Genomic DNA, 10,977 nt, shown 5'->3' with positions numbered 1-10,977 from the left:
TAAGCTCTACTGATTTGACCGTCGGAGTTGCTCCGGGGAACTAGCCCCGCCGTCTGTCCATTTGCAGGTCGGTTCGTTCACCTGGCCAACTCGCCAGCTCGCTCTCTCTCAGCTCGCTCAGCCCGTCGTCGGAGCTACTCCGGGGAGCTAGCCCCCTCCGTTTATTTCTCTCTGCAGGACAGGTCGTTCGTTCTCTCCCTGTCAGTTCGGCCCATCAGCTCGCTCAGCCCGTCGCAGCTCAGCTCGGATCTTGTTTTTGGTAGCCGCATCAACCATCATTTGGGCCTAACCTCAATCCCTTGAACAATCAGACCACGCTTCCAGTTGCCCCCTTTTACTTCTGTCAAGGCCATCTCCATATCAACATCTTCTCCTCCCTTTATAAAAATCTCCCCCAACTCAACTTCCATCCACCCATCACTTCTCTGCTTGGGGGTCTGTGCATCCCTGTCTCCAGGCCTAACCTCCTGCCATCTCATTGTTGCAGTTTGGCAATGGCCAAACCTCCATCTTTGCCTTCTTGGCATGCTCTGCTGCGTGTGTGTCTCAGGGTCCAGATGAACCGTCTTTTTTTGACCTTCTTGTCCACTCATTCCTACTTCACCCTCTGCAGGTTCGTAATCAAAACCAAAGGCATCATTCCATATGAAAACAAGATAACTGGCATAGGTAGTATCTGGTGACAGCAAGCAAGTTTTTATCTTGCCCTGAATTTCAAGCCAACAGACATCGAGAAGCTCCGCCACCTCAGTGAACCTGAGTTTTAACATATCCATTTCGGCCAATTATATCCACAATCAATAAAGAAAACAAACGGTATTATCTCCATACACTATTTACACAATCATAGCACTCAAAGTACCTAGACATAGGTAGGGGAATCCATTGCCAATAACACGGTGTATCACCCCACACAATTGTGATGTCCCTTGCAGCAGAGTCGCATAAAAAATGAAATAATTCTGCAAAATGCATGGATGGAGCCAGCTTTTTGCAGACCCAGCAGCCAGCGAATTTATAAAAAAAATAATAATTTTTGTCTGTCAGCCCGACAGCACTGTCAGAGTTTTAAAAATTTTTTTTTACCTTTTTTGCTATCAGACTGTGTCCATAGTTTTGCAGCACCACCTTGTCGTCAGACCTACGACTTCTCTTTTTTTCATCGATATTCTGAGTAATTAGCCTAAGTTTCGAGACCAAACCAAATAACTCAAATCACGGTAATTGTGAGTCGTGACTATGGAGGCCACTTGGTGGGCTCCCCCAAAGGCCTACCTAGTTTGATGACTTCAAATAATGACCGTTTAATGTAATCCATGATCCAAAGAATACTAGAAATTTGCCTTCTGCTCTCCTGATCTTGATGATTCCATAAGGCATTCCTTCCTGATCTAGACTCTGTATACACCTTCTCCTAAAGCTGCCAATCAAGTGCACATATCAACACTATCTCCCTAAAGCCACAAATTAAAGGAAGATGAATTTGGGTACAAATGAAATAGATCTAATGAATAAAAAGATGGGCTTGTTCTTCTAGTATCGGAGTGCATGAGCAAGAAGAGACCCAATTCTTTGTGATATACCACAAACACAAGTTTTTTCTCATATTCATTGCGTTTGGTTATGCTTATTTTAGTGTGTTTTTATTTAAATTTAACAAACATGGAGAATTTGAACTCAACAAAAATTAATTAGATTCGAATGAAGAATCGCACGTTAAGTTGTTGTAGTTGTAGGATTTGAGCATTTTTTTTACTCCTTGTCAAGCGCGTGGTCTGTGTCGCTTTCAAGTTTTGGACCACAAACAATTCGACCATGGCTGTCCATGATGTGTCGCTTTCTAGTTTGGAACGGTCAGTGCGTTCGTACCAAAAATGATCCCTGCGACTTTATTTGATCCTGTCAGGTTTCATGTCCACTCTTCAATTTACTTGTGGTCCTCATATTGTCATTTTTTAAATTAAGTGGCAGACAGAAGTGCACATAGTTGTAGCAAAGATGCATGACGAACGGGTAAGGCCAGTTGCTTGCGGGCCTGAAAATAAGAACGCAATTCACGTGTGGGGGAAAACACCTTTTGAAATTACAGGGGAGGCACTTTCTGCAAATTTGGTCATCATAAAATGGCCTGGTAATTGAACATATTCCAAAAAATCTCCAAAAGTGACTGCTGCCAAAGTGACATAAAAGGGAAAGGGGAGCAGGAAGAAAGAAAATGGTGGACTTTTCAAACATAGTGCTGCAATTTTGTCCTTGAAACGAAAAAAGAAATAATGACTTGCAAGTATTATGGAAGGATAAGTTACTTAAGTGGAATGTAAAGATAAATGGAAGAATTAGTAATTTAGATATGATTACATTATATGGCAATTGACGAAAGTAGTAAATATTAGTATTGCGAACAAAAAATGTAATTAGAAATTGGATGAAAATTAAATTTTTGCATATGTGTATGTAGGATTGAAGGCCTCGCATATTTTTTAAATATAAGTAATAATATTTCATTTTAATAAAATTAAAATATATTACGTTAGCATATAAATTTTTATCCAAATAAAAAGAAAAAGAAAAGAAACAAAGAAAATTTATACCATGACATAAATAAAGATTGTGATAATATATACACTATCAATAAACATAGGATTTACTCTTCACTTAACCCATCAATAGTTGAATTTCAATATGCATTTAAATTTAAATGAGCCATTCGAATCAATCAATTCAAAACTCACTTAATAAATAAATCTAAAGATTGTGATAAAGAAACAAAGATTGTGACATAAATTTATACCATGACATAAATAAAGATTGTGATAATATATACACTATCAATAAACATAGGATTTACTCTTCACTTAACCCATCAATAGTTGAATTTCAATATGCATTTAAATTTAAATGAGCCATTCGAATCAATCAATTCAAAACTCACTTAATAAATAAATCTAAGTAATAGTGTATAAGCATAACAAGTAATTCAAATTTGAATTTAACTTGAAATTTTATATATGTAACATATATTTATAAGACTAGTATATCTCCTTTTAGTAAAGAAAAGATTATATCTTTTCTATACCATCTATACAATATAGAAGGTTAAAGATTGGGAGCATTACCACTTAGTCTTAACACACTTTTGATATTTTCTAAATTTTATTTATACTCTTATTATTAAGAGTATTTAATTTTTCCTTAGATAAAAATTATGATTTCAAGGGTAGTTTTTCCAATTAATTAATTACACACCCTCCTATTTTAAAATATGGACTTAAGTTATGTTAGTAATCAGCCATTTGAAATTAATTGCCAAATAACTAATCATCACATTATAAATATCCGTTACAAAATTAATTTCATGAATAATATTTTTACAAAAGATGTGAGACCCCGAAATTTTACTTTTCTTTATAACCCTTATGTGAACTCACTTACCTTTGATTCTTGGTTGCTTTAATGGTTGAATTTGAGTCAAGGGAGTGAATTTTGTTAAGAAAAGTTTCATAATCTCAAGTTGTTAGAAAATCTAGAAATTTTCGCAGGAGGCTCTGCACAGCCTTGGGAAATTGGCTATAACTTCGTATAGGAAAGTCAGAATTGAGTTTCGTTTGTTGCATTTGAAACTAGTCTCATAGATCTTCCTACAGTGAAAAATTCAGAGTTTGATTTGATCTCTATAAATTCCAGGAAATTGGCAAAGTTGACTGAAAATTCTGCCCTACACAAGTAAACATAGGAATGTTGTAGTAGCTTATGGCTCAATTTGGACCAACTTATGAGCTGAATTTCTTTGAGGTGTCTTCTAAAGAGTATTAGTATTTGAAGTCTAGTTTTTAACATGCCAAGTTGTATGAATTTTTGATATTTATAATTCAATTTATGATTTTTCTAAAGGAATGGCATAAGTTAGGGGTTTTTGTGCATATTAGGGTTTTTGGTGTGTTTTTTGGTGCATTTTGGTAGTGTGATCACTTGGTGAGGAGTGTGTACTAAATTCGGTGGTTAAGAGTGAGTTGTAGATAAGAGAAAGTGTGTGATTAGAAGTACTAATAATAAGTTAGTGAATTATAAGTTAAAACACAAGTGCAAGAGAGTTAAGGAAAATAGGCTTGAATCGACGTGCGCCGTTTGTTACCGGTTGAGTACCGCACTTGACCAATACTTTCTTACCCTAATCTCCTTGTTTTTATTTTATTTTTCCTTTCCCTAATTTTATCTTAAGATGGCCGAAATTTTTGACCAAAAAATGAGAGGAAAATTGGTAGAGCAACAAGTGGTGGTCATCAAGTCAACTTTGACCAAAGACCATTCTAGTCTTTATCTTGTAAACTCTCCTCAAAGCCTATTCATTTTCTTCCTTCCTTGGCCGAACTAGAGAGAGAGAAAAGAGAGGAGAAACTTCAAATTTCATCTTGGGTTTTGATTGATTTGGAGAGAAATCAACAAGAACCACAAATCTAATCTGAACAAAGGTGCAACAAGGTGACAAGGAAGATTGAGGTGGAGTGATTTTGCATAGGCAGCCTTGGTTTTGTGTTTTTTCTTGAGGTTTGAAGGTATTAAACTAAGAAACTCTTCTTCCCTTTCTTATATTGCATTTTATTGGATAGATGACTTGAATATGGAAATTTTATGGAAGATATCATGAAATTGTGAAGTCGTTAGAATTTTCCAGCATTTGGTAGTGAATCTGTTCTGTTTTTGGACCCAACTGGAACTGCATATTCGTCCATGATAAAGGCCGAATCAGGTCTTGTTCAAAATATGAAAGTTGTAGGAAATGGAGGTAACTGTCTGCCTACAAAATTTCAACTCAATCAGAGCACTGTATAGTGTGAAATGACTAAAATACCCCTGACTGGCAAATGCCCTATTTCGCGGGCAGCTTTCTATTTTTTCTGAGATTTCACATTTTGACCTTGAAAATGCACGAACCGGGTATTGATGTCTTCATGAAAATGTAGATCTCTGCCTTAGCTTCGAAACGCCATAAAATTTACCCGAATCCGATAAGTGTAACTTCAGTTGTGACTAAAACGCTGAGAGATGTCAAACCTGCTGCTTAGGCATTCTTCTTTAATACTAGTTTTCATCTTTGGTTTTGATGGTTTTATTGTTAGAATTGACTTGTAATTAGATGATATTGAGCCTAGTTGAAGAGCTATCTTGTTAAGCTTGCTTATATGTTGAAGTTGGGCTGAGTTGAGGAAAGAAATGAAGCCCTAAGTGGCTGGAAAATAGTTAAATACAAAGGGCATGCTGCCCAAATTTCTATTACTTGCCCTTATGAATATTAGTAAGATGTAAGATTTGATTTTAGGGTTAGTTGAATCTTAAATTACATTTGCTCACTTCAATTTGGGATTGGTTATTCTTAGGGTTTGTCGGTGATCAAGGGCATAATCCGGAAGGAAATTTTTGACGTTATTTTGGCTTAGACTGGTGAGTGTTCTTCGTATGTTGTGCTTCTAATGCCTATGTAGATTGTTGTGAATGTTTGCTTGAATGTTAAATGTTTTCAATGATTGTTAAATGAATTTTTTACAGGCGAGTGTGTACTTTATCGCACTCGACCTAAGTTAACGTGAAATTTTTAATGATTAAATGATTGAATGCTACTTGTGCATGAATGTAAGTCTCTTGGCTGAACTGGGCCCTTGCCCTTCGTTGCCAGCCGACTCGAGCCAGAAGCGGACTCGGTCGGGCGGTTGGTGACCCTGGGACAGTGTTTTGGTATACTCGAGTATGGCCACGAAGATTGGTGGAGACTGGCCAGTGAATTGGCTAATGGCGGGAAATGAATAAATGAATGAATGTCAAGAACATTGGAGGAGTTTTCACTTGCAAATGTTTTCTAATGTTGGAGGAATAAGGAAAATGGTTGGCGAACGAATGAACGAATGGCTCCTCGTGAGCATGTATCCTCTTAATGAGTGGGTTATTATTGCTTTTATATGTAAAATGTTTTCTGGATTATTTGCTATTAAATGATTAATGTCCTGGATTTAATTGCTCGATTATGTGTATGAAATCTCACTGGACTTTTAACTCATTTCTTTAGTTTTGTCTTCCTTACAGGGGATACGAGCGAGGCGTGAGACTTGTACAGGCTAGCGTAGTCTAGTTTTTTGTATTTTGAAATTTCACTAGCGCTAGTGCTTTACTAGGGTTGGTTGCACCTGGATTGTAAACACCTTGATATATTTGGGTGTGTATAAGCCTTGTAGCTGGATTTGAGCATCAGTGTATATGTTAAGCTTGGAATCGTTGTTTTATTTCTTTTCTATGGTTGTAAGTTCTTTTCTCGAGTTAAACGTGAGTGAGTCCTGACGAGAGTTGGGCAGGCGACTCACTAAACCCTAGGATACGCCCTAGGGGGAGGTGGGGTCATCACAAAAGACCATAATTTTGATTACTTGCACACTACAATGTGTCTTATGGGCTAATATAATATTAAGTACCAATCATTCATTGACTGTTATTTTCTTTGCTTACAATTGATCATTGATTCATTTTGCATACTCTCAAAACATTAAGTTTAAAAAAAATTACTCATATTTTGGGAATTGCATCGCATCAGAAATATGCATAGTGTGTTTCACAAATTTTCATAAAAATTTATCCACACAAATTGTAACATCAATCAAGTTTAGTATAAAGTCAATTTGTTTCATATACTTAGAAGGCATTCGGTAAGTTGCTTCTATAAGGAATGAGTTTCAAAATTAATCATAGTGATACTTATTGTTTTTTTTTTGAAGCAAGTGATACTTATTGTTTGATAAGGTTAATCGGAATGAGTTAATAGATATCATAGGTTCATCTTGTGGTTAACTAGTATTTTAATAGGGAATCAATAATATTTACTCACCAATGTAACTGATATTTTTAATTAAAAACCAAAAGTAAACAAATACTAGAAGAAATTGAGAGAGTGAAGAAAACTTTTTAAAAAAAATAGGAAAAAGAAAAAAATGTAAACCTATATCTATATGTTTAGTTACAAACACTTTATGGGTTTCAACCAAAAAACCCATTACCATTAACTGATAAACTAGCAGAAATATACCGTGCGCAGAATTAATGTAATGCCCAGTAGGAGCATTACAGAGCATGAATTTAACAAAGTACTATAATTTGTATTTGTAGTATGTTGAGTAAAAATTAGGTAGTATAGGGGAGATAATTATAAAGATGGAAAAAAGGATACACTAACCATTAATTCAAATGACACAGCCATCTAAATCAAGAATCCAAAGGGTAGTAGAAATTTATTTGTTGCCATCTTACGCGGAATTTGGTGAGCAGTGGAATGCAATTATAAATTAAGGAAATGGAGAACCTGGCATTAATTAAAAAGGGGATAATTAAAGTAGAATATAATAAACTTAAATATTTGTCCCACTGTCAGTGCAACAGATTTTTAAAAAATTGTAGGCATTTAAAGTGAAGAGATAACTCCATGTAGGCAAAATAATTTCCTGTATTTGATAGAATTAAAGAACATTAATTTGGCTGCAATTTCCTGAATGGTTGGAATAAATCTACGGACTGCAAAGGTAAATTGCGTATGGAAAAAAATAAAGGACAACAGAAGCTGGCATTCATATGCCTAGTGAACATATAAGAAGGACAAGGTTTCTCCTGGAATAAACGTAAAAGAAGTTGGCTAAGTTTTACTGGTCGGTGCATCAGAGAAGATGCAGAACTTATTGTACCAAGGGAACAACTTTTCGACTCCACGCTTGTCGAAGATGAGGACAGTATAGCAGGACTTTGTTTCAGGGATAAATACTAAAGCGTCGCCAAATTGTAGCTGATGCTCAAAAGTAAATGTGTTCCAATTTGTTGCAAACCGTCTTCGACGCATTCCAACAATGATTGTCTTGTTTCCAGTTCGTAGGGTCACCAGAGGAGTTCTGTCACCGTGTATGAAGAAGGATACAAATTTGGGCACTCTCTGTTGTTAACCAAAAGGAAAAAGTTATTAGTGGGAAAGAAAGCAGCCAATGAAAAAATAAAAAAAGAGATAACTGAAACTTACAAAATTATGTTGGTTTTCCTCAGTGAAGATGTCATAGAATGATAGACCATCAGCGATGTCTTGAACGAAATCTGGTTTCATTGCTGATGCTACTCTCTGACACTGCATTCTTTGTTATGTGTTTCATAAAAAAAGGTAAGCGTACAAAGCTGGCAAATTAAACAAGGACAATGCTAAAAATCTGGAAGTGTTTAAGCATGAGAAAACTAACTTTTTGCGATAACATGTTCTGGAGCGTCCAACAAACTAGGTAGTGGATGACTCCAAGGTAAGTAGCCATGCGTTTTTGTTGCTGAGTAATGGAGGACGTCGAACATCAAGTTTCCGGAATGTCGGAGGAACATTGTGTCGTCTTCATGGATGATATTATTCTCGCAGAAGTCTTGCCAACCTTCTCCAAACCAAGTTTCTAAAATGCTGATAGTCCATGTTCTATAGCCTTCTCGAATAGTTATTGTACGCTGTTGATGGTTTCTTAGAAGCAGCAGAAATGGAGCAGGGAATATCTAATTATTTTGAAAAACTTTGGTTATCATTAAAGAAGGCACATGTCATGAGGGAAAAAACTATATAGAATCAAAAGTACCTACTTAGAACCGCTACTCCTAAAGAAGAAGCAGCATTCCATGCTGCCGGTAATATTTGGCGGAAGACTGGAGGATCCAACGCTTTCAGAGAACTCCATACTTGGTTGTTATAAGTGTAATTAGCTTCTGAGGCTGAATATTTTAGAAGGCTGTTCTTGGCATATATATATAGGGCCTTCATAACATGAACAGATAGCATTAATTGGCCTGTAAGAGTATCTGGTAACTAGTGAATTTATTTAAAGTGGTTGAACTAATAGCTGTAGGATCAGTAATGGATGCAGAAAAGGTAGTCTTGGAAAGATGCAGCGTGGTTTGATGTTTGAAGCCAACAGTTAAGTCATGGCACATTGTTCCAGAAGGAATGAACGGGAAAGGTAAAAGCTTTGATAAATGCACTGGAGAGTGGAACGTTCTTTACTGCTGGCAGTCAATGCTAATTCCAAACAAAATGAATGGTACAGGATGATTATAGCGCTTGTGGTACTTAATGTGGTAACATTATAGATTATGGCGTTTTTAAATTAAGTTGCAAAAGGCATGCAATCAGGTCCTTAAATTAACAGGCAAAAAGTAAGAGTGTGTAGGAATACAAAGATCAGATGCATGAAAATTCCTTAGCATTTGCTAGGCACATCAGTAGCATGATAGTGGTAAAAAAAGTGTTGAGACTTGGTGTCCTTCACCACACAAAAAGGCACCTAGGAGCCAACGCAGAAAAAAGATAGTTTGCTTGGAAAGGAAACAATTCTAAGCTTGTCTGGCTTTTTTCTTGGGGCTGGGCTGAAGAGCTTCAGAGCTTAATTGCCTCTGCTCATCTGACTCGTCAAATTTTTGAAGAAGAGAAACTTTAGCTTTGGAAGAAGACATTCCGCCTGCTGAAAAGTAGTAACCATACCTGACTAAGTAAGATACCTCTTCTATAGAAAAACAAATATGGCTATTCATGCACATGTGAAACAAAGATGATTAAGTAGAGGCTATAACCTGATGAAGGACAAATAAAGCCCTGTTCACTGGAGCCTGTAATAGAAACTTGTTCATGAGAAGCTTCCTTGTAGTATACCATTGTGAAACGTTGTTTTGCATCAGCCAAGGGAACCTGTACAGGTCTTATGTACGCAAGGAATTTCTTGGATTTTAGGTCCTCATGCAGAACCTCAAGTGGTAGCACCATATTCTGCAATGGACAAAACAAAAGAATGTATATATATATACATAAATACATATACATATGTGCTGACACGGCATGGTAAGAGCAAACCTGAAAATAATGCTCCATTGCTTCTTTTGCTGTGAACGTTAGCAGTTTCTCAGCAAAATCGCCAAACATTGTGGCTGTGACTGTTCCGGTGTCATCAGAGAGGTCAACATCAAATTTACACCTATTAAATATGCAAGTTTTATATAAGGCACTGCAGAGGAAAAGAAATGATAATGTAATGAGCAGCAGCAGAACAAATGATAAGAAACAAATAAAGTAATGATGGTCAGACCTTGGTTCAGCCTTGTGCTTTTGTTTACAAGTATTACACATGAACAAGACACCATAATCGGCAGACGTGGAGCAGAAGCATTTTTCACACCCCATGTACCAAAATTTTTGGAAGATGTGATCAAATGAGAATGATGCTTTCACCCACACATTCTGAGAATAAAGCCAGTATATGAATTAGCCAAACTATTTGAAGGCTGAAATCCACTGATAATGCTGCAATCAAGACAGTACCTTGTGTTTTGAGCTGATATTTGATATATTAGTAATTTTTTGATCTGCTTGGAAAGAGAGATCAGGATTGTATCGATTGTATGTTCTCTTTGCAACAATGTCTGCAAGGCATTTGGCATTTCTACTTGCCCTGTGTATAGGATATTAAAATGGTGAGCCAAGCAGGGAAAAGAGCTTTTTTTTATGCGTACTAGAGGTTGAAAAATAAAAGAGTGGCACCAGCTCGTAAGTATCTCTGATTGTCAAGAAACAGATAATGTATATAAAGTCCATAAGCAACAAATACTGAAAACTATAAGAGTAGAACCAGTTTTTGAGTTCCCTTGCTTCTTGGACAGGTGGATTCACAAGGATTGCTGAATCAAACCAAGTAGAAAGAGCCACTCCTTAAAAAAAGAAAAGGGGAAGCAATATGTGATTTGAAAAAATGAACAGATAGAAAAGGTTAGATGGCAAAACATGTAACCGGCAACTGTTATACTCACCATTATAATTTTGAACCTTTAGCCTTCTTCCAATAAGAACAGGATAGTTCTGAATTTCCGAAATAATCTTGGAGCCTTCATTGTCAATAAAAGCATTCCACATAGACAGCATAAGTGTTTGCAATATGATATATT

The 10,977-nt window shown here is 36.3% G+C and overlaps 1 protein-coding gene and 1 long non-coding RNA gene across 2 annotated transcripts; one reads left to right on the top strand and one right to left on the bottom strand.

The window, feature by feature from the left end:
- Positions 1-275: 275 nt before the first annotated feature.
- LOC140021140 (F-box protein PP2-B10-like) lies at positions 276-1,827 on the bottom strand. Its single transcript, XM_072071911.1, has 4 exons — positions 1,757-1,827; positions 1,087-1,183; positions 863-987; positions 276-756 (listed from the first exon to the last, which is right to left on the bottom strand). Exons 1-4 carry the CDS (start codon positions 1,825-1,827, stop codon positions 276-278), a joined length of 774 nt encoding a protein of 257 aa, XP_071928012.1.
- Positions 1,828-4,408: 2,581 nt separating this feature from the next.
- Positions 4,409-6,261, top strand: LOC140021060 (uncharacterized). Its single transcript, XR_011825035.1, has 3 exons — positions 4,409-4,553; positions 5,376-5,439; positions 6,076-6,261. It is a non-coding gene; the product is annotated as an uncharacterized lncRNA (long non-coding RNA).
- The last annotated feature ends 4,716 nt before the right edge of the window (positions 6,262-10,977 follow it).

Source organism: Coffea arabica, chromosome 11e (genome assembly GCF_036785885.1).
Source record: "Coffea arabica cultivar ET-39 chromosome 11e, Coffea Arabica ET-39 HiFi, whole genome shotgun sequence".
NCBI lineage: Eukaryota > Viridiplantae > Streptophyta > Magnoliopsida > Gentianales > Rubiaceae > Coffea > Coffea arabica.
The sequence above is the reverse complement of the archived record's forward strand: the minus strand, read 5'-3'. Positions and strand labels throughout refer to the sequence as shown.

Coding starts and splice junctions, on each gene's coding strand:
- LOC140021140 (XM_072071911.1), bottom strand. CDS start 1,827: ATGGACAGCCATGGTCGAATTGTTTGTGGTCCAAAACTTGAAAGCGAC. Junction 988..1,086: donor ACAGTCTGATAGCAAAAAAG/GTAAAAAAAAAT, acceptor GTCTGCAAAAAG/CTGGCTCCATCCATGCATTT. Junction 757..862: donor ATTCCCCTACCTATGTCTAG/GTACTTTGAGTG, acceptor GTTAAAACTCAG/GTTCACTGAGGTGGCGGAGC.